Below are 23,978 nucleotides of genomic sequence, written 5' to 3'. Positions count from 1 at the left end.
ATATTATCTGACAGAATTGCAGGGGTGTCAATACTTTTGGCCATGACTGTAATTAGAGTTCTAGAAGGGATGGGGCGGAGCAAGTATAAAAGGGGCTGAAGAAGCCAGCAGGGGGCACTCGACCGAGCAGGAGAGAAGGAGCAGGAAGGCTAGAGGGCGTCGGAGAGCCAGAGCGGGAGCCAGAACCAGAGCTAGAAGAAGAGAGTAGCGACTGGAGGGACTGGAGAGAGACTCACCGCAGACAGGAGAGAGACGGCAGCAGTTCCACTCCAGCCCGCGGCTTCGGCCTGCCCGCTGCCGCTTGCGGCCGCCACAGCCTGACTCCGGCCTGCAGCTTTGGCCTGCCCGCTGCCGCCCGCTGCCACCCGTGGCCCCCACGGCTCAGCTCCGGCCCGCGACTGCGGCTTGTCCGCTGCCACCCGTGGCTACCGCTGCCTGGGCCTACACCCCCGGTCCATGGGCAATGCTGTCCCGCCTCCGCCAGTAGGCGCAATGCAGAGGAACTCATCAGGGGCCTGCTGTGCCCCTGATTTGCCTGGGTGTAGGAACGCCCAAAGTCTCCTCCTGATCCTCGTCGGCTGGGCCCAGCAGCTGAAACGCCGAAGCAGTACCGACTACCACTCTGCCGGACGTCAGAGAGGATAAGTGACACATTGTAGTTAATACTAAGGACCTGTAGTCGGCCATATCGCAGCCCTATAGTGACCGGTCTTGACCGGGTAGTCGTGTTCGTGTTACCAGTGTATTCTTGTTTTGATCCCTCAGAGGATAACTGTTGTAAGTTTATTGGTTACTCAAGATAGCCTCTATAGGTATACATATATATAAAAAGTTACATCTTAAGTTCATCCCATCTCCCGTCTCGTCACTGCATTCCACGTACCTGCGATTACTACATAGCCATGCTCTCTAGCCCTCAGCCCTATTATATTAAAGGAATGTCCACTTTAAGAAAAGCAGTCCCCAAAGAGAAAAAGTACCTAAAAAAAGACATCAGGTTCTCCCCCACACCACCAGGTTCCAGCACTAGCTTCCTGGGGTTGTGACTAGATCAGTAAAATAACAACACCTCTCTAGTTTTCCAGTCACTGGGCTCAGTCCTGGTGTAGAGGATGATGGCAAATGATGCTGAGCTCACTGCATGTGTAGAAGGTGATGGTGAATAATGATGAGCTGAGAGTTGTTGTAGAGAGTGAAAGCACACATGATGCTGAGCTCAGTGCTGGTGTAGAGGGTGATGGAATATGATGCTGAACTCACTGCTGATGTAGAGGGTGACTGCACATGATGCTGAGCTCAGTGCTGGTGTAGACGCTGAGGTCACATGAAGCTGAGCTCAGTGCTGGTGTAGAGGTTGAGGACTCATGATGATGAGTCAGTGCTGGAATAGAGGGTGACGGAACATGATGCTAAGCTCAGTGCTGGTGTAGAAGTTGAGGGCATATGATGCTGAGTGTAGAGCATGAGGACTCATGATGCTGAGTTCAGTGCTGGTGTAGAGGGTAAGGGCACATGATGCTAAGCTCAGTGCTGGTGTAGAGGGTGACGCACGGGCGGACATACCGCATGTGCAGCCTGTGCGGCTGCACCAGGGCCTGGAGGTGGAGGGGGCCCCTGCAGGGTGGCTAATGATGAGTGCAATCTGTCCTGTTTTCCATCCCCAAGGCTTCAGGGGGCCTCTGGCCAGATTGCCCTCATGTTCAGCAGGCAGGGAGTGATCCCTGCAGCTCCACTACTAACAAGAGAAAATAGCGATCCATCCTGCTTCCTGCCCACGCTTCCTCTCACACACACAGCAGCGCCGCTGGATGACATAATTATTCAGCGGCCGGCTGTGCCAGAGAGAGGAGGCTGTCATTGACGGTGGTGCTTCAGTTGCGGGAGAGCGTGTAGAGAGGTGCTGTGTGTGTTTTGTTGTATGCATGTGTGTTGTGTGTGTAGGGATGAGTGGTGGTGTGTGTGCGTGCATGCGTAGCACTGTGGGGGAATGTGCAGAGAGATGAATGGTGCTGTGTGTGTCTGTGTGTGTGTGTGTGTGTGTAGGTGAAGGAGAAGGCACTGATGGGGGTGATGGGGAGAAGGCAATGATGGGGTTATGAAGAGGGCAATGATGGAAGTGGTGGAATGGGCAAGGATGGGGATGGTGGGGAGGGGGAAATGATGGAAGTGGTGGAATAGGCAAGGATGGGGATGGTGGGGGACCAGGAAATGATGGAAGTGGTGGAATGGGCAAGGATGGGGATGGTGGGGGACCAGAAAATGATGGAAGTGGTGGAATGGGCAAGGATGGGGATGGTGGGGGACCAGAAAATGATGAAATTGGTGGAATGGGCAATGATGGGGGGAGAAGGCAATGATGGAGGTAATAAAGAGGGCAATAATGGGGGTGGAGGTGGAGGAAATGATGGAGGTGGTGGAAAGGGCAATGATGGGGATGGTGGGGGAGGAGGAAATGATGGAGGTGGTGGAAGGGTGATGGGTGTGGGGGAGAAGGCAATGATGGAGGTGGTGGAAAGGGCAATGATGGGAGTGAGGAGATGGCAATGATGGGGTGCTGGCAGAAAATGCAATGATGGAGGTGGTGGAAAGAACAGTGATGGGGTGGTGGGGGAGAATGCAATGATGATGGTGGTTGAAAGGACAATAATGGGGTGGTGGGAGAGAATGCAATGATGATGGTGGAAAGCACAATGATGGTGGTAGTGGAATGGGCATTAATGGGGGAGAAGGAAATAATGGAGGTGGTGGAATGGGCAATGATGGGGTGGGGAGAGGGTAATAATGGGATGCAGGGGGAGGAGGACAATGAGGGTTGTGGGGGATTGGAATGGGAGGAAGGGGGACTTATATTGGACTTAGGAACAGGGGGCAGTGGATGAAGACATTATTATCGCGTTTATGTCTAACACAGTCCCTTAGTATATAGTGCACGTACTTATGTATAACACAGTCCCATAGTATATAGTGTACTCACTAATTCCGTATAACACCATCATTAGTTACATTGTTTCCTTTTTTATTATGTGTAACACCATCCCTTATTACCTACCATCCTCTCTAGTTATATATGGTGCCGTTCCCTTATTATATAGCTTCCTCTGCTGTTATGTACAGTGCTGTCTCTTACATAGTGTATTCTTGTTAAATTTGTTATTCACAGCACCCCATTTTATTACATAGTCCCCTCTCTTTTTAGATATAAAATGACTACTGATTGAGGAGCCGGTGACCAGACAACCAGTCCATCAGCTCCTCCAATAGAAAAGAAGCCTTCCCATACTACATCAGCCATCATTGCATTATATATCTAACAAGATGGTATGTAATAAAAAACAGGGCTCTATAATCCAATATGTAAGGGACGGTACTTTACATAACAAGAAAGGACACTGCATAATAAGGGATGGCAATATACCTAATAGAGGGGACTATGTAATATATATACATGTATGTGTGTGTGGCTATATATTGTAGGGATTTGCTCTGGTAGGCAGTGGCAGGGCCGCAGAAATTAGGCAACAGACAGGCTTAGAGTCCAACTTCAGTGATTTAATGTCACTTTAAACAGCAGGTTAACAGAAAGTAAAGAAAAAACACAAATATACTCCAGCTTGGAGAACCACTGGTCTCAGACTCACCATTGCACGGGATGGGCTTAACTAAGCGACTGTTGGTCAGCGGCGTCCACCAGGTGCCATTCCCAGGGTTGTTTTGAGTCTTGCTGCTAAAAGCTTTGCAGCACAGGTAGTCCAGCAAACAAATTCAGGCTAACTCCAGCCAAGTTCCTATCATCTTCTACACACACTCACCATGTGCCAAACACCAACCTCCAGTACATAGCCCATAACCCCACCCACAGGTGAGATACACATCACACGGGCTGATCATGTGACCATGACATCATCGCAGGTCCTTGACTTTAGGGAAAATCCCGGCCAAACTTTACCCTGCTGGGAGAAATGTATCTCCCATCCAGCACTACACCCTTTGCTGTACAACTATACACTCACTGGCCACTTTATTAGGTACACCTGTCCAACTGTGTGTTAAGACTTAATTTCTAATCAGCCAATCACATGGCGGCAACTCAGTGCATTTAGGCATGTAGACATGGTCAAGACAATCTCCTGCAGTTCAAACCGAGCATCAGTATGGGGAAGAAAGGTGATTTGAGTGCCTTTGAACGTGGCATGATTGTTGGTGCCAGAAGGGCTGGTCTGAGTATTTCAGAAACTGCTGATCTACTGGGATTTTCACGCGCAACCATCTCTAGGGTTTACAGAGAATGGTCCGAAAAAGAAAAAAAAACCAGTGAGCGGCAGTTCTGTGGCCGGAAATGCCATGTTGATGCCAGAGGTCAGAGGAGAATGGGCAGACTGGTTCGAGCTGATAGAAAGGCAACAGTGACTCAAATTGCCACCCGTTACAACCAAGGTAGGCAGAAGAGCATCTCTGAACGCACAGTGCGTCGAAATTTGAGGCAGATGGGCTACAGCAGCAGAAGACCACACTGGGTACCACTCCTCTCAGCTAAGAACAGGAAACTGAGGCTAAAATTTGCACAAGCTCATCGAAATTGGACAGTAGAAGATTGGAAAAACGTTGCCTGGTCTGATGAGTCTCGATTTCTGCTGCGACATTCGGATGGTAGGGTCAGAATTTGGCGTAAACAACATGAAAGCATGGATCCATCCTGCCTTGTATCAACGGTTCAGGCTGGTGGTGGTGGTGTCATGGTGTGGGGAATTTTTTCTTGGCACTCTTTGGGCCCCTTGGTACCAATTGAGCATCGTTGCAACGCCACAGCCTACCTGAGTATTGTTGCTGACCATGTCCATCCCTTTATGACCACAATGTACCCAACATCTGATGGCTACTTTCAGCAGGATAATGCGCCATGTCATAAAGCTCGAATCATCTCAGATAGAGGGTGGCAGCATATGATTCTGAGCTCAATGCTGGTATAGAAAGTGACGGCACATGATGCTAAACTCAGTGATGGTGTAGAGGGTGAGGTTACATGATGATGAGTTCAGTGCTGGGATAGAGGATGGCAGCATATGATGCTGAGCTCAGTACTCGTGTAGAGGCTTAGGGCACATGATACTGTGCTCAGAGCTGGAATAGAGGTTGACAACACATAGTGCTGAGCTCAGTGTAGGTGTAGAGATTGAGGCCACATGATGATGAGCTTAGTGCTGGTGTAGAGGGTGACGAAACATGATGCTGAGCTCAGTAATGATATAGAGGGTGATGGCACATGATGCTGAGCTCAGTGCTGGTGTAGAAATTGAGGGCACATGATACTAAGCTCAATGCTGGTGTAGAGGTTGAGAGCAAATGATGTTGCGCTCAGTGATGGTGTAGAGGTTGAGGGCACGTGATGCTGAGCTCATTGCTGGTGTAGAGGAGAGGGTTACAGCACATGACACTTAGCTCCATACTGGTGTAGAAGGTGATGGCACATGATGCTGAACTTAGTGCTGGTGTAAAGGGTGAGGGTACATGATGAGTTCAGTACTATTGTAGAGGGTGGCAGCATATGATTCTGAGCTCAATGCTGGTGTAGAAAGTGATGGCACATGATGCTGAACTCAGTGATGGTGTAGAGGATGAGGTTACATGATGATGAGTTCAATGCTGGGATAGAGGATGGCAGCATATGATGCTGAGCTCGGTACTCGTGTAGAGGCTTAGGGCACATGATACTGTGCTCAGAGCTGGAATAGAGGTTGACAACACATAGGGCTGAGCTCAGTGTAGGTGTAGAGGTTGAGGCCACATGATGATGAGCTTAGTGCTGGTGTAGAGGGTGACGAAACATGATGCTGAGCTCAGTAATGATATAGAGGGTGATGGCACATGATGCTGAGCTCAATACTGATGTACAGGGTGACAGCACATGATGCTGAGCCCAGTTGCGGTATAGAGGGTGATGACACATGATGCTGAGCTCAGTGCTGGTGTAGAGGGTGAGGGCACATAATGCTGATCTGAGTGCTGGTGTAGAGGGTGACGGTACATGATTCTGAGCTTAGTGATTGAGACCCCTCGTAAGGAAGCCGGCTCCACCATGAGACCTTAATCTGGTCCTTAATGCCCTGTGTAAGCATCCATATCACCTATCAGAAGATACGGATATAGCCAAGCTTTCACTCAAGAAGGTCTTCCTTGTAGCTATCATGTCGGCAAAGAAACTAGGGTAAATGCGGGCCCTATCTATTCAGGATCCGTACCTGCAGGTGTTCAAGGATAGATTAGTTCTTAGACTCAGCCTTTCTCCCTAAAGTGGTTTCAACTCCAAACATAAATCGGGAGGTTGTCCTCCTCTCGTTCTGCCAGCACCCTAGAAACCCGAAAGAGTGAATCTATCATAATCTAGATGTTAGAGAGACTGTGCTTAAATATCTGACAGCAACTGAGGGTTGGAGATAGGACAAAAACATGTTTGTACAATATCTGGGGCAAAATAAGGGTAGGAAAACAGCAAGATCTACGATCGCTAGCCTAGTCTAGCCTATAAAGCACAAGGGAAAGCTCCAACAGATATTCTCAGAGCCCATTCCACTCGAGCTATGGCTACGTCATGGGCAGAAAGGGGAGGGGACTCAGCAGATCAGATTTGCAGGGCTGCAACTTGGTCTAGTCTTAGTACCTTTGCTAAACATTACAAGCTAGACGTTGTATCAGGGCAATTAGCCTTCGGCAGGAAAGTTTTACATGCAGTAGTTCCACCATAAATTATCATCCTTTGGTACTTCTCCATGGTGCTGTCAGGTGGTGAACTGGAAAAGGGTAGATAGACCTAACGGTAATTGTATTTCCAGGAATCCATCCTGACAGCACTACTAGTTCCCTCCCTACTGCAAGGATTTTCATACTGATGTGACGTATCATTTGTATAAGGATTGTTAATAAATATTCTTTTGCATCCATCCAGATGTGGAAAATCACTGAAGGGTGGTAAGGGAAGGGTCCTTTTAACTGCTCGTTGTTCCTGTCCCAATGAGGATAAGAAGGACGTCTTCCATGGTTCTGTCAGGATGGATTCCTGGAAATACAATTACCCGTAGGTCTAAACACCATTTTTTATGACACATTGTAGTTCATGTTAGAGGTAAAATTTCTTTGCATTTATGAAAATAATAATGAAAATAAAAGAATTTTGTCAAAAAATTTGAAAATGTTGCACTTTCCAAACTTTTCATTTTTGTACCCTTAAATCAGACAGTGATGTCACACAAAATAGTTAATAAATAACATTTCACACATGTCAACTTTACATCAGCACAATTTTGGAAACATAATTTGTTTTTGTTAGGACGTTATAAGGGTTAAAATTTGACCAGTGATTTCTCATTTTTCCCAAAAAATTTTACAAAACCATTTTTTTTTTAGGGACCACATCACATTTGAAATGAGTTTGGGGGGTCAATATAACAGATAATACCCAAAAGTGACACCATTCTAAAAACGGCACCCCTAAAGGTGTTCAAAACCACATTCAAGAAGTTTATTAACCCTTTAGATACTTCACAAGAATTGACGCAATGTGGAAGAAAAAAATGAACGTTTAACTTTTTTTCCCAAAAAATTTACTTCGGACACAATTTTTTTTTATTTTGTCAAGGGTATCAGGAGAAAAAGAACCACAGTATTTGTTGTGCAATTTCTCCTGAGTACACCGATACCCAATGTGTGGAGGAAGACCAATCTTTAGGCGCACGGCAGTGCTCAGAAGGGAAGGAGCATCATTTGAGGTTTAGAATGTCAAATTGGCTGGAATCGAGTGCGAACGCCATGTCGCGTTTGGAGAGCCCCTGATGTACCTAAACAGTGGAAACCCCACATAATTGACCCCATTTTGGAAACTAGACCCCCCAAGAAACTTATCAAGATGTGTGGTGAGCACTTTGAACCCCCATGGGCTTCACAGAAGTTTATAATGTAGAGCCGTAAAATTAAAAAATCATATTTTTTTCCACAAAAATTATATTTTTTCCCCCAAATTTTTATTTTCACAAGGGTAACAGGAGAAATAAGACCCCAAAAGTTGCTGTACAATTTGTCCTGAGTACGCTGATACCCTATATGTTGGGTGGAACCACTGTTTGTGCGCATGGCAGAGCTTGGAAGGGAAGGAGTGCCGTTTTGGAATGCAGGCTTTGATGGAATGGTCATGTTACATTTGCGTTTGCAGCCCCTGATGAGCCTAAACAGTAGAAACCCCCCAAAATTGACCGCATTTTGGAAACTAAACCCCCCAAGGAGCTTATCTAGATGTGTGGTGAGCACTTTCAACCCCAAGTGCTTCACAGAAGTTTATAACGTAGAGCCGTGAAAATAAAAAAAAAACATTTTTTTCCACAAAAATGATCTTTTTGCCCCCAAATTTTTATTTTCGCAAAGGTAGCAGAAAAAATAGGACCCCAAAAGTTGTGCCATTTGTCCTGAGTAGGTTGATACCCCATATGTGGGGGTAAACCACTGTGATCGCCATACTGGGATCTTTGGGAGGCAGAATGAACAAATCCACAAAAGGTGAAGAATTAGTTTTATTTTTTATGCCACTCCTCGTGCGGTATTAGTGATTAGGCGACTTTATTCTTCAGGTCAGTGCGATTACAGCGATACCAGATTTATATCCTTTTTTATGTTTAACCACTGTCACACACTAAAAGATGCTTTTTTTGTAAGAATTTTTTGTAAGAAGTTTTTGCACCGCCATATTTTGAGAGCTATAATTTTTCCATATTTCGGCCAACATAGTCATGTGAGGGCTTGTTTTTTGCGGGGCGAGCTGATGTTTTCAATGACATGATTTTCGGGCACATGACTTTTTTGATCGTTTTCTGGTCCGATTTTTGTAGAGGCAGATTCAACAAAAAAACAGCAATTCAGGAATTGCTTTTTTTGTTTTCTCTGTTTTGCGTGTGGTAAAATTGGTAAGGCAGCTTTATTCTTCGGGTCAGTACGATTGCAGCGATACCTCATTTGTATAGTTTTTTATGTTTTGTCGTTTTTGCACAATAAAACTTTTACAGAAAAAAATAATTATTTTTGCATCACTTTATTGTGAGAGCTATAACTTTTTTATTTTTCCGCTGATGGCGCTGTATGGTGGCTTGTTTTATGCGGGACAACATGGCACTTTCAGTGATACTATTTTTTATTACCATTCTTTTTTTGATCGCGTTTTATTCCACTTTTTCCAAGCGGTATGATGATACCGCTTGAAAAAAGTATTTTTTGCTACTTTTTTGTGTTTTTTCATGGCATTCACTGAAGGGGTTAACTAGGGTGACACTTTTATAGATGGAATTTTTACGTACGCGGCGAAACCAAACGTGTACTTTTTTGTTTATTTTATTTTTTACATAAAAATATGTATTTATTTGGGGATTTTTTGTATTATTTTTATTATTTAATTTTTTAAATATTTTTTTTAAAGCAGTTTTTTTTTTACCTAGTTCCTTTATGGGACTTTCACTTTTTTTTTACTTTGGTTGATGGTATAATACATTGCAGTGCTCCAGCGTTGCAATGTATTATGCCTATGCTGAATGCTTCTGAGACTCAGATGCTTTCCATAGCTGGATGACCTGGGGGTTGTCATGACAACCCCCCGGTCATCATGGTAGAGAGCGGGCCCCGTGATTACAGATTGACTGACCAATCAAAGCATTCTGGGTGCGGGGACCGACGGCACGGGTCCCCACACCTATTCCCGTGCCTCTCAGGTCTCTGTGACAGCTGTCAGCATGGAACTGAACGCAATGACAGTTTAACTATATGACGGACACAGTCCATCATGGTGCGGGAACTGACATCCTGCCATGACGGACTGTTTCCATCCTTGGACATTAAGGGGTTAAAGTAGAACGTTACAATGATCAGAGGTATGTGTGAAGAAAAAAACAGCATAGAATATCAGGAAAAAAACATCTAGTCAACCATTAAGCATGGGGATCATTCAAGCTTTGGGGTTGTTTTGCAGCTAATCACTAAGCTGTTCAAAATAGTCTTTGTAGGGTAACATAAATCAAATAACAGATTGCCAAAGGCAAATAAATTTCAAACTAAGGACCATAAAATGTAACTTTTAATTCTTCATTTAATAGGGCCACACTATTAAAATTACAAAGGTCATTATATTGTCCTATCGTGATGAGGCATATTGCCAGTTGCATTTATTTATTCCTGACCTCGTCCTATTCCACGTTGGAGCACCCCTGGTTCTCTCTTAATATCTGTTTATGGTGCAGTGCAGTCGCAAAACTGCACAAACTCACCTTACACTGTATACCTAACAGTATTATATATGACCTATATTAATAAAACAACCCTAAGCCTCCCCAATATTTTTCACCAGACTAACTGGTGTCATCAGGAGTTGAGGATGTAATGAACAAACACATGGGTAACATGGTCTTTTAAAGGTTTGGTTGTAATGTCATACCAAATCAGACCAGTCACCACTTTGAACCAAAGATTGCTGAGATCTCAATCTCAGCATGTGCCACCTCAGGCAGCCATTTTCCCGGAGGCCACCACATCGCAGTAATGGATGTGCAGGGGGGCTCTGGGCTTTCACAAAAAGCCGGCTGAATCCCCGCACACCACAGAGCACTGCAGAAATTTACAACCGCAGCGGCACACTTCGGAACACCCCCCTCATCCTAGCCTGCTGCCTACATCAACGCACCACTCCTGCCTCCTTCAGCGGCGACCCTGGGACCCCGCTTCACCGCAGCCACCACCCTGGTAAGCAATAAGACGTATGGATTACAAAAGGCACCACCATTTTATTAAAAAATAAGGGTTTTTTCCTGCTTTTCCCCCCAAAATTTGGAGTGCGTCTTACAATTCGGTGCGTCTTATAATCCTCAAAATACGGTAAATATTTTTTGCTTAAAATAAAAAGGACATGTGTCATCTTTTACTTGAGGCCTTTTAGAGATCATTTAATCTTCAACTTGCTTAACTGTTCACAATAACAGTAATTTTGACCAGGGGTGCCCAAACTTTTACATGCCACTGTAGCTAGATATGGGAAAAGTATAGGGTATTGCGTAATAAAGTTCATTACCAAAGTGGTTAGGGTGTAAAGATAGATATTTAGCAAATACATTTTTGTTGCCAGACCAACTCTTTAATTTGCCCCTGCATTACTAAACTATCAAGTAAACTAATATTATTATGTGGATGTGACATTTAAGACAATATTGAAAGTATTAAAGTAAATCAAGCATAGAAGTAATGCATAATGTATTTTTGCTATACTGCAATTTTGAAAGGGATAAAAGGGCAGCAAATATATACTATCTTCTTGTGGGGTCTTTTCTTTCATGCTCCTTCATGCATTTTATACTCATATCCAAATTTACTTTCGGACATTTCACAAAGTAGAAAGGAAATACAGGAGTACTAAAAGACATATCTGATTTATCTATATTGAGTGTATTTACAATGGTAAAATTCATGGTACTTGAACTAGGTGCTGTAATAATGAAATACTGGAAGACCAGGTTTTGCATTGCTTGCGATAATCAGTGTCAAAACTTTCTTTATTGTTTTCCAGTTTTATTAGTTTACAGATGCTGATTGAGATATTTTACAGGGATTCATACTCTTGGACCTCTTGCTATTGTAATATTAATCATCATAATAGCTCAAATAAAATACAGCAAAAGCAATTCCTAATGAGTCATTACATACAACGAAATTGAATAACCATAGTTCTTTGCCTGGTCATCTACAATTTATGTAAATTAATGATTTGTAAATTATTATAGCAGTTAAAAAAAGGAGATACAATAGTTACAAGATTATAACAAAGATGTTATAAAAACTAAGCAAAGTCGGCAAATGTATTAACCAGTACAATTCTCTAATGAATAATTCAGGCTCATTATTGAATTTAATAAATTTAAGGTTGTTTGAGGACAATGATAAAACGCAGCAGGCACTGTGTGACATACATAATTTATTAGGCCATCTTCCACAAGCTGTGCGCTTTATTCTTTACATTTTATCAACACATGCAAATAAAGCCATCTACTAACCGAAAGGGTATTGTTCTCTAGAGCTTAGGTTATGTTATTCACTCTGTTCTGTTTGTGTAGTGTTACATATTTACAAGCTGTAGATTTATGCGTCAGGGAGAAATAGTTAACATTCAACTCTCTGGATTGCAAATATTATAATATACATATATATATATATATATATATATATATATATATGCTTTCAAACGTATATATAGAAGATTTCTACTTAAAATGTAAAAGGTATGGAGAACCTTTGGGAATCATGTCAGAAGATAGCAATCGTAAAGACTAAAGACCACATACAAATTAGATTAAATTATTTTTTTGATGGCACCAGCCAACCATCTATTGTATGTGGGGACCTCCCAACTCTTCTCCAACAGATGATGCGAATTGCATGTCCCCCATTGAAAACACATAAATCCTCACCAGATGTCGGTAACAACCAGGGCCGGACTGGCCATCTGGCAATTCTGGCAAATGCCAGAAGGGCCTGTCTGGTCGTGGGTCGCCTTGTCTGCTACGTTGTCAGCAGAATCAGTGTTCTCAATACACCCATACTGTTAAGAGTTTTGACGGAGCACAAAGTCGCTGACTCTGTTACTTACCCCAGCAGGCCACGGGTATCATTAGAAATATTGGTTTTGTAGTAAATCATGCTTTCCTCCATTCAGATTAATATTAGTAATACAGTTAGGTCCATATATATTTGGACAGAGACAACATTTTTCTAATTTTGGTTCTAGACATTACCACAATGAATTTTAAACCAAACAATTCAGATGCAGTTGAAGACTTTCAGCTTTCATTTGAGGGTATCCACATTAAAATTGGATGAAGGGTTTAGGAGTTTCAGCTCCTTAACATGTGCCACCCTGTTTTTAAAGGGACCAAAAGTAATTGGACAATGACTCCAAGGCTATTTCATGGACAGGTGTGGGCAATCCCTTCGTTATGTCATTCTCAATTAAGCAGATAAAAGGCCTGGAGTTGATTTGAGGTGTGGTGCTTGCATTTGGAAGGTTTTGCTGTGAAGCAAACATGCGGTCAAAGGAGCTCTCCATGCAGGTGAAACAAGCCATCCTTAAGCTGCAAAAACAGAAAAAACCCATCCGAGAAATTGCTACAACATTAAGAGTGGCAAAATCTACATTTTGGTACATCCTGAGAAAGAAAGAAAGCACTGGTGAACTCATCAATGCAAAAAGACCTGGGCGCCCACGGAAGACAACAGTGGTGGATGATCGCAGAATAGTCTCCATGGTGAAGAGAAACCCCTTCACAACAGCCAACCAAGTGAACAACGCTCTCCAGGAGGTAGGCGTATCAATATACAAATCTACCATAAAGAGAAGACTGCATGAAAGTAAATACAGTGGGTTCACTGCACGGTGCAAGCCACACATAAGCATCAAGAATCAAAAGGCTAGACTGGACTTTGCTAAAAAACATCTATAAAAGCCAGCACAGTTCTGGAAGAACATTCTTTGGACAGATGAAACCAAGATCAACCTCTACCAGAATGATGGAAAGAGAAAAGTATGGCGAAGGTGTGGTACAGCTCATGATCCAAAGCATACCACATCATCTGTAAAACACGGCGGAGGCAGTGTGATGGCTTGGGTATGCATGGCTGCCAGTGGCACTAGGTCACTAGTGTTTATTGATGATGTGACACAGGACAGAAGCAGCCGAATGATTTCTGAGGGATTCAGAGCCATACTGTGTGCTCAGATCCAGCCAAATGCAGCCAAACTGATTGGTCGTCGTTTCATACTACAGATGGACAATGACCCAAAACATAAAGCCAAAGCAAGCCAGCAGTTTATTAAAGCAAAGAAGTGGAATATTCTTGAATGGCCAAGCAGTCACCTGATCTCAACCCAATTGAGCATGCATTTCACTTGTTAAAGACTAAACTTCAGACAGAAAGGCCCACAAACAAACAGCAACTGAAAACCACCACAGTGAAGGCCTGGCAGAGCATCAAAAAGGAGAAAACACAGCGTCTGGTGATGTCCATGAGTTCAAGACTTCAGGCAGTCATTGACAACAAAGGGTTTTCAACCAAGTACTAGAAATGAACATTTTATTTACAATTATTTAATCTGTCCAATTACTTTTGGTCCCTTTAAAAACAGCTGAAACTCCTAAACCCTTCATCCAATTTTAATGTGGATACCCTCAAATGAAAGCTGAAAGTCTGAACTTAAACTGCATCTGAATTGTTTTGTTTAAAATTCATTGTGGTAATGTCTAGATCCAAAATTAGAAAAATGTTGTCTCTGTCCAAATATATATGGACGCAACTGTATATCTCATCTGGTGCTTGGGGACAGGGACAGCATGAGCCTGTGTGATTTCAAATGCCAGGGCTGAATTTCATCCTCAGTCCGTACCTGGTAACAACCTATCTAATCCACATGGGCAAAGAAATCAAATCAAAGCTGTTCGTAAACTAAGTTATGTGTAATGAGAAATGACACAGGGGAAAAGTATTGAACGCATGAAGAAAGAAAGGTGCAAAAACTGCTGGTCAGAAAAAGTTTCAGAGACGATTCAAGAAAATTCTGATCCCCCCTCCATGGTCAACGTTGAGTTATTTTTTCATACCCTCATGATCCTGATAGGCTCTCAATGTGTTATAGTTACTGAATCCAAACACCCCATTGATCAGCAGAACATGGCCTCTTCATTGCTGGTCCTCACTCAGCCCTGTCTATGTCAGTGCAGCAGTATCCGGCATAGTGCCACCATATATAGTGGTTTCCCAGATAGTGTTCATCTGTTTTACAGTAAACAACTAAAAGAAGCAGTAATTGTCTATTGAATTATAACTACAATGAAACCTACATATTAGATTTTATCTCATGGGCATCAATGTAAGTCTGAGGCATTTATGTATGGCCACCCTTTAGCATTGTATGATGACTAATGATTAGAAGAGACATGGTACTTGGTGGTCCCGCTTACAATAGATAAGTCGTTTTTAAAGCTCTGCACACAGCCAAGAAAAGTTACTATTAAGGAACGAGTCTTTGTCTTGTATACCCATGCTATTGTTCCATTCATTTGTCTGCTGCCGTCATCTTTTAATGAAGCCATATTCCACATTCAGGATTCCACCTTACTCTTTGGTTACCATGGTGATGTGTAAGCACTGTTGTCTTTCCACTGTGCCGATCAAAGTATTTCGATCTAGACAGTTGTGAATCCCATTGTTGGAGATGAATACATTTTGTTCATCACAATATACTGTATCTGAACAGTTTTTTTTTATAATTCCTGTTTTCTTTATAATTGGAAAATACTAGAAAAAGGGAAAATACTCAAAACTAAGAATTTCATACATATAATATTATTGAAAATGTCACATTTTTCTTCATATGGGGTAGGCAGATTTGTGCAGAGAAATTTTTCAGGTGCTTTAAATAAATTCATAAAATAAACTTGTAATATGTGATATACAGGAAAAGATTCTGTAAGTAACGTCTATAATTATGGGCCATCCTTAATATAAAAAAATACACCGTGGATGGTCATAAACCCTTTGGCACAGTCCAGAGATATCTGTGACTGGAAATTTAATACATAGTTTAGGCAAATCTCAGCAGTGCCAAATGAGTTTGTGCCATTGAATCCTTTCCAAACTATATTTTTTCATTTTTTCTTTCCCAAGCAGTCTGAAGAGGGCTTTATAAGAGAATACAACTTTTCAGGAAGTACAGGCATTGAACTGCAGAGGAATGGGATAAAGTAATTTACTCTGATGAAGATCCCTTCTCACTTTTTGGAACATTTGGATGAATATTAGTGAGGAGAAGAAAAAGTGATCGCTATCATGAATTCTGTGTCATGCCACCAGTAAAGCATACTGAGACTATTCATGTGTTGAGTCGCTATTCATCCAAGGGACTGGACTCAGTCATGGTTTTGCATAAGAACATTGCTATGATTAAAAATGGTATCTAATCATCCTCCAAGAGAAACGTCTTCTAATGATCCAGAAGCAATTTGCTCTCATCATCACCTACCTCCTTAAACAAAATTTGCTGTTCCCCACCATCATCTTCTTGTGACTGTGGCTGCCCTAAGTTTTGTACAACACTACACAACACATCTCCTCCTGTTCCTCCTGGAACATGCAGGGTGAGAGGCCACCACCAAGAAATGATGTTGTAAAGCGCTCCTCAGAGTGTCCTAGTGTGGGATCACTGGTCTCCTGGGACTCAGCATGGTGGGAGGAAGGAGAATCAGGGTGAAGATTAAGTGTTGGTTGATAAGACTGAACCCTGTGTAAGACTGGATGGTGCTGCCAGGGCCACCATCAGGGCATTACTTCCCTGACTGGCGTAGCAGATTCAGTTAAACTCTATTGCCATGTGGGCCCGGGCCTGCACAGCAATAGTTAAAAGCCGCCAGCCAATCGCAGACTGGCAGCTGATGTCAGCACGCACATCGCAGGCGTATGATGTAAGCAGGATGGAGACAGATGGGGCAGGATCATGGGGAAGGATAGAGACAGATGGGGTAGGATCATGGGGCAGGATGGAGACACATGGTGCAGGATGGATACAATGGAGACAAAAGGGGCAGGATCACGGGACATCACATAGGGGGCAGAATGGATACTTATGAGGGCAGGATGGGAGAACATATTGGGCCAGGATGGGAGAACATATGGCTGGAGCCATGAATGAGACACACGGGGGTCAGGATGGGGGATGTTATTACCATAGGGGCTAACTAAGGGATATTATTACTGCAGTCATTTATTTTGTTTTTTGAGGATACTGTTTTAAATGGGGGCGGTCCTGTTACTATGCAGAGCAACACTATGTTGCCTTTTGTTTCTTCATCTGATGTAGTGTAGAAGTTGGGAAAAAATTAAGTAATGTGTTGTGCAAGTGGTGCTCTAGATAACTGTGTGTTAGACGAGTCCTGGCTGGAAGAAGTTATGGCGGTCTGTGCTGGATTTAGATGAAAAGCAAAGATGAAGGACTTCACCTAGAGACATCACTGGTGAGTCAGTGTGTTACCTGTACAATGACACTATACACTGTATCCTATATACAGTGCTCCTGTGTACAATGTCACCAGTGATCACTGTATTAACTTTACACTGACACTATATACAGAGCTCCTGTGTATAATGTCATTGATCACTTTATAACCTGTACAATATACACAGTGTTCATGTGTATAATGTCACTGGTAATCACTGTATTACCTGAACACAGACACTGCATACTAAATACAAATCTCCTGTGTATAATGGCACTTATGGTGATATTAGTATTTTTTTTATTAATGATCAGTATTGTAGTATTCAGTCACTATGTGGTGGTAATATGTTGTCCGGCCATGGTGTGGCACTATTTATTCCTTGTATGTGCTGTTATTTGGTCTCTATGTGGTGGTATTACGTGGTCTGGTCATAGTGTGATGGTATTTGTTCCTTGTATGTGCTATTATTTGGTCACTATGTTGTGGTAATATGTGGTCGGACATGGTGTGGTGGTATTTGCTCCTTGTATGTGGTATTATAGGTCACTATGTGGTGATAATATGGTGTCTGGTCATGGTGCGGTAGTATTTGACCCTTGTATGTGATATTATTAGTCATTTTAAAAATTGAAAAATAAATAAAAAATATACCTAAATTGTATTGGATAGTTTAACAAATGATTAATGGGATAGAGTAAAGTAGTGCCTGGTCAAGAGTCTACCTTGTCGTAGTGGTGGCTTAAAAAATCTTTTGGCCAAAACAAAAACTGCTGGCTATATGTGTGATCTGGTGATGCGAACTGTTAATGTGTGATTGGTGAGAAGTGGAGTTTTTCCAAGAGAGAGCGGTGGGGCTGTGGACAGTTTGAGGGGTGGAGCCTGGGTGGAGTCTCAAGGGGGCCCTAAAATTTTGTCAGTATGGGGCCCCTAGTGGCAGCCCTGGGTGCTGACAAACATGCTGGAAGCATTATCTGCTATCCAACTGACCACCTGTTTCCAATGGTGTAGTTCAGAAGTGGTGGCTCATGCCTCCCTGCATAGTGGGACAGAAAGCTATGTGTCATGGATGGGTGTATTTCTTATTCTCCAGCAACAAGCGAAGTCATCCAGACGAGAATGAATAAGAGAAACAGTAAGAGTTTTTGCGGAGTCAAAAGTAAGAAAAGGTCGAATTCTAGAAATGTTTTTGAGGTGCAGATAACAAGAGCGAGCCAGTGATCGGATGTGGGAGGCGAATGAAAGCTCAGAGTCAAGTATGACCCTAAGACAGCGGGCATGTTGCTGGGGAGTAATAGTGGAACCACACACAGAAATGGCAATGTCGGGCATAGGTACATTAGTTGAGGGAGGAAACACAAGGAGTTCAGTCTTTGACAGGTTCAGTTTCAGATACAGTGAGGACATGATGTTAGACACAGCGTTTAGACAATTGCTGGTGTTTTCTAGAAAGGCTGGCGTGATGTCAGGAGAAGAAGCGTATAATTGGGTGTCATCAGTATAGAGATGGTAATGGAAACCAAATCTACTGATTGTTTGATCAATGGGGCAGTGTACAAAGAAAAGAGGAGGGGGCCTAGAACCGATCCTTGAGAAACCCCAGCAGTAAGTGGAAGATGTGAGGAGGAGGAGCCACCAAAAGATACTGTAAAGAAGTGGTCAGAGAGATAGGAGGAAAACCAGGAGAGAACGGTGTCCTTGATGCCGATGGAGCGGAGCATAGTGAGGAGGAGCTGATGATCCACAGTGTCAAATGCTGCAGAGAGATCCAAGAGAATTAAGTAATGACCATTAGATTTAGCTGTTAGTAGATCATTAGAGACTTTAGAGAGAGCAGTTTCATTAGAGTGTAAAAAGCGGAAACCGGATTGGAGAGAGTTATCAGAGAGATAGCGGATAAGACAGGAGTGGACCAGGCATTCCAGGAGATTAGAGATGAAGGGAAGATTAGAGATAGGTCTATAGTTAGCGGCACAGTTTTGGTCGAGGGATGGTTTTTTAAGTAATTGCTGTATGATGGCATGCTTAAATGAGGAGGGAAAGATACCAGAAGAGAGAGAGGTTAAATATTTTTGTCAGGTGGGCGGTGACAGTAGGGGAAAGGGACTGGAGGAGATGTGACGGAATTGGGTCACTGGTGCAAGTGGTTGGGCGAGAAGATGCAAGGAGCCTGCTTACTTCTGTGACTGGTTCAAAATCAGAGAGTGAGCTAGATGCAGTGGGGGAGGAAGGTAAATGCATGGTATGGGGTGATTGGAAGATAATTTCCTGGCCAGATCGTCAGCTCGAAGCTCCTTGGTTGGGGCCTGCACTCTTGGGTTGAGTAGGGAATGAAAAGTTTCAAAAAGATGTTTAGGGTTATTTGACAGTGAGGTGATGAGGGTGTTGAAATAGATTTGTTTGGAGAGGTGAAGGGCAGTGTTGTATGTCCTAAGCATAAACTTATAATGGATGAAATCTTCGTGTAGATTGGATTTTCTCCACAGACGTTCGGTGCACCTGGAGCACCGCTGCAGGAAACGTGTTTGCAGGGTGTGCCAGGGTTGTCACCGTCTGTGCAGAGTTGTTTTATATATAGAAGGTGCAGCTTCATCCAGGGCACTTTGCAGGGTTTCATTATAATGCTTCAGTGCAGAATCAGGACATGAGAGGGTGGAGATAGGGGCCAATGATGACTGCAAGTTCTTCATAAGTTTCTGGGTGTTAATGACCTGTATGTTTCTATAAGTATGGACAGTGGGGGTGACCTGAGCGGCCTGGCAGTTCTTGATAGAAAATGAAAGAAGGTTTTGGTCAGAGAGCGGGAGAGGGTAGTTTGCCAAATCATCGACTGCACAAAGCCGAGAGAAGACCAAGTCGAGGGAGTTTCCGTCTTCATGCGTTGGAGAGTTAGTAAGCTGCGAAAGGCCAAACGAGGAGGTTAGAGATACAAGATGAGTAGCAGATGGGGAGAGCGGAAGAGCAATGGGGATGTTGAAATCGCCACGCATGTAAATGCTGCGTTTTTTTGTCGTCATGCATAAGATCATGTGGATAAAAAATGCTGCATAAACTTGCATTTGCATGCGTTTGAAAATGCGGATGATACGCTGCAGATTCAAACGCAAATGTGAACCTAGCCTTAGAAGGACTGTTAGCATGATGGTTCAGCATCAGCACCAGTATCACCAATAGAGGACTCTGATTAGTTAAGCTGTGCACACAGGCATGGATAACTGCTCTCTCCCTGCAATCACAACTGTCCCTGAGCTGTGCAATGGCATCAGTGTGCCAGCGTGGGGACGACTGTCCTTTTAAAACCTTTGATGAGGTAATGCGGTCAGCCAATCACAATAAATGTATAATTTAGAATTTTCTCCATCATTAGATTTCTTCTTCCATATAGTCAAAATTCAAGAAATGGGTAAAGCTTAGTGTTTCTGAGGTGCTTTGTGGATTTTCTCTCAGGTTGGGTACATACCATTCTAGATATTTTCATGCTTTACGCAACTTATGACAAGTAGCTAGGTACCTGGTGTCGTCGAACGGTACAAAAACATTAGGAAAGTACACAGATGATGCATAAGTTAACTTGATATTTATTGTGGTTACATATCATGATGTTAAAATTCATTGACATTTTCAAATGCATTTGCTATTCAGTTTAGGCTTGCTGCATTTATGGTGTGTAACATGTTGAATGTCACAATAAGCTTTGCTACATCTGTATTTTGCACATATGGTGGACTAGGTAGGTCACTGTGTTAAGTGGGCAGGAAAGCTAGGTAGATCCCATTAGCAAATAATGGGTGGATAAAGGGTAGAAGCCCAGTGTTCTGCAGTGTCTTATTACTCTAATAGACATCCAAAGCACCAGCACTCAGTAATATTAAAGGGGTGGTCCGAAACTATAATTTATTTTAACCTCAATCTCGATTTAATGTCATAAATGTCATAATCTATTATTTTTTCCAATATACTTTAATTAAAAAGTCCCCATCTTTCCCTCTTTTCTCTTTCTCTAAGTGCTTTATTTTTTACAACTCCCAATGTGATGATGCTTAATTTGAGAATGCCTGTGCATGCTGGGATAGTCAAATGAGTTATCATCAACGAGCAGAAGCTGAGGTCACGGCTTCAGCATCTGCCTCCACCCTAAAATGAAGCATCCATTTCGGGGATTGGGCTAATCCTTGCTCTGCTGCGCATGCATCCGATGGATGCTCAATCGATTTTTTCACTGGGCATTATTCTTCTCAGTACAATTTGACAATGTAATCTCTTAAGGCTCTGATGAGAAGTGGCAAGCTGCCAAGGTAGTGCACTGTCAGGGCGCATTGTAAGTAGAGAATGAGCATGCAGAGACCAGAACTGTCCCCGCAAGTGACACATCACTTGTGAGGGCGGCACTGGTCTTTGCTCACTTGTTCTTTCCTTACAATATGCACTGAGAGTTCACTCACTTGCTGGCTTGTCATTTTTAATCAAAGTCATTGAAGGAGCGCACTGTCACTATGTACATTGGATGGTGACAAGAACATACTGAGCATATGTCAGAATTAATCACTGACACATGCTCAGTATAGCAGGGACCAGCATGGCCCTTGAAATGGACGTTACTATTGACGCTTTGTTTCAGGATGGGGGCATAGGCTGACGCAGTGGCTGCAGCCTAAGACCCCCCCCCAAGGCATCATTACACAGGAAGGCATAACCAAAAAAATAAGCTGTAAGAGTAGTAAGGGAACTATATTAGAAGTATATTAGAAAAGACACTTGATTAAATAGACAGAGATTCAGAATTAAAATACATTTTAATTTCTGCTCATCCCAATGCAATGCAGTTAAACAAAACTACATAGTTATATCACCTAATACCTCATCAGTGATAACTGCCTGCTTACCTGTTCTTGAAGTAATATTTGTTGGTATTGTAGCAGGAACAACGGTAGTTGGAGCTAAAACACTGTGACCTGTAACACAGGAAGAAGAAAATAATAATAAATTAGTAATACTAATTGAACTGAATGCTTAATAATTCTATGTAATCAATGATAAGCTTTTTACCTAGAATATATGTAATTATTACAGAAAATGCAGATTTAATCATAACTCAAGAAAATAGACTGGTCTTATAGTTTTATACCTCTGCGTCAGTACAGCACAATTAGTATTATGGCACAAAACCTGAATACCTGGATTAAAAGTGATGACACTTGCTTGTTTATTATATATCAGGAAACGCTACCTCTTTCTTTTCTTAAAGCATCCCTCTAATCCAACTTTAAATTTGATTAAGAAAAGACAGAATCACTAAGGAAAGTACCAACATCATAAGCGCTGGCCCAACCCATGGCAGAAGACAAGCAGATGAGTGTCTCAAACCTTCCACAGCACTCCCCATACCACTGTATTGGCCAAAAACAGGTGTAACAGACTGGAGAAACACAGGCAATGGTAGCATAAATAAAGGTATGATGAGCAAATATGAGTAATAGAGATTGCTTTAGATTGAATGGTTCTGTGTATGGTAGCTCATATTGATGGCCTCCATTATAATATGCGGCATAGTGGCAAGATAATATTCTAATGAGAGGTACATATAACTTTACTAAAAAATGCTCATAAAACACAGCCAGACTAAATGTGTGACTAATACACTACTAAATCAATCAACTAATGAATATTACACTAGGAGTGCAAATGCCTTTCCAGAAATTTAGTTACCAAGTGTGGAACTGACGATGGAAGCTGAAGGCACCTAGGCAATCAGGGCAAGTGACACCCCCTTTGGAAGTTACAAGCAATTTAGAGTATCACTGTTAGAACATTGGTGTTCAATAAAACTAAATCTAACATAAAGAACCAGTGCAATAAAAATAATCTACATTTTGAGCAAGAGTTGTCAAAATGGACAATCCATTTAAATGCCAAAATCTTGCCCGCTACAATATAAAGAATGCTTTGACTTTGATTAAAACTTTATGCATTACTGATATATCTTTGGTCAGAGCTGCGTTTTCAACTTCATCTTATGTCATGTGCCCCCAATGCCTCTAGGGTTTGTTGTTTTGAAGTAAAGTGGCACTTGTCCTTTTCATGAAATTGTAACGGTGTGCCAAGTATGTTACTGGACGTGTAATCAGGAAGTGGCAAGAATGAAACAATATGAAGCAATTTGGAGCACAATAAGATATTTGGCTAATTAATATATTTAACCGTAAAATTAGAGAAGAAAAACATGGCTTTACGGCACCAGAGCCATGAATATCATATGTAATTGCCCCTCAGGGATGAACAGCTGCCTGTCTTTGTCTTGTTTACACCTGTTGTAGGAAGATAGGCTTTTCCATACACGGCATCATATCTGTAGACATCCCCTGGGCTACATGATTGGATTTCACAGATCCAGTTCTGTAAGCTCTTATGCTATCAGACAGTATCTGTGGTCTTTTCCATGGTTCTACATTTCAGCTTCATGGAAAAAATAATGCGATCAGACAATACCTACCCATGCATTATATACTCAGGCTAATCTTGCTTAAATGCCTTGGTAAATTCTATATGTCCAAAGATACAATAATTGCAACGCAAGAAATGTGATTAAAAGTAAATTTTATTAATTAATCCATAATAAAAACCATCATAAATAAGGGTATAAAAAAGACAGGGCTGAAAAAAACTCCAAAAAGAGGAGGGAAAGGCACAGCATGATACCACCAGTTAGTATGTTAGGACCCAAAAATGTATATACTGTATATCCAAAAAATGAGTTAACAGACACTATGTTTCACCATATAATTCTACCAATAAAAAAATATAGTATAAATAAATGGTTCAGGTAGAAAGTACATCTGAACCATGGAAAATTACTATTCATGAAGCCATAATAGGGGTAAATATGTGGTGCAGGCCAAGTAGTCCTTGATATAGCAAGATATACCA

At 42.3% G+C, this 23,978-nt stretch overlaps 1 protein-coding gene across 2 annotated transcripts in view; it reads right to left on the bottom strand.

The window, feature by feature from the left end:
- The window catches only part of EMCN (endomucin), a 263,020-nt gene that overhangs the window by 181,708 nt on the left and 57,334 nt on the right, over nucleotides 1–23,978 (bottom strand). For both annotated transcript variants that reach the window (XM_073589333.1, XM_073589341.1), the window contains one exon: nucleotides 21,938–22,006. In XM_073589333.1, coding sequence (XP_073445434.1) covers nucleotides 21,938–22,006 — 69 coding nt within the window. The remainder of the gene's footprint in view (nucleotides 1–21,937; nucleotides 22,007–23,978) is intronic.

Source organism: Dendrobates tinctorius, unplaced genomic scaffold, assembly GCF_039654945.1.
Source record: "Dendrobates tinctorius isolate UK_male_01 unplaced genomic scaffold, ASM3965494v1 ptg000011l, whole genome shotgun sequence".
Taxonomy (NCBI): domain Eukaryota; kingdom Metazoa; phylum Chordata; class Amphibia; order Anura; family Dendrobatidae; genus Dendrobates; species Dendrobates tinctorius.
Note: the sequence above shows the minus strand (reverse complement) of the source record. Positions and strands in the feature narration are given on the sequence as shown.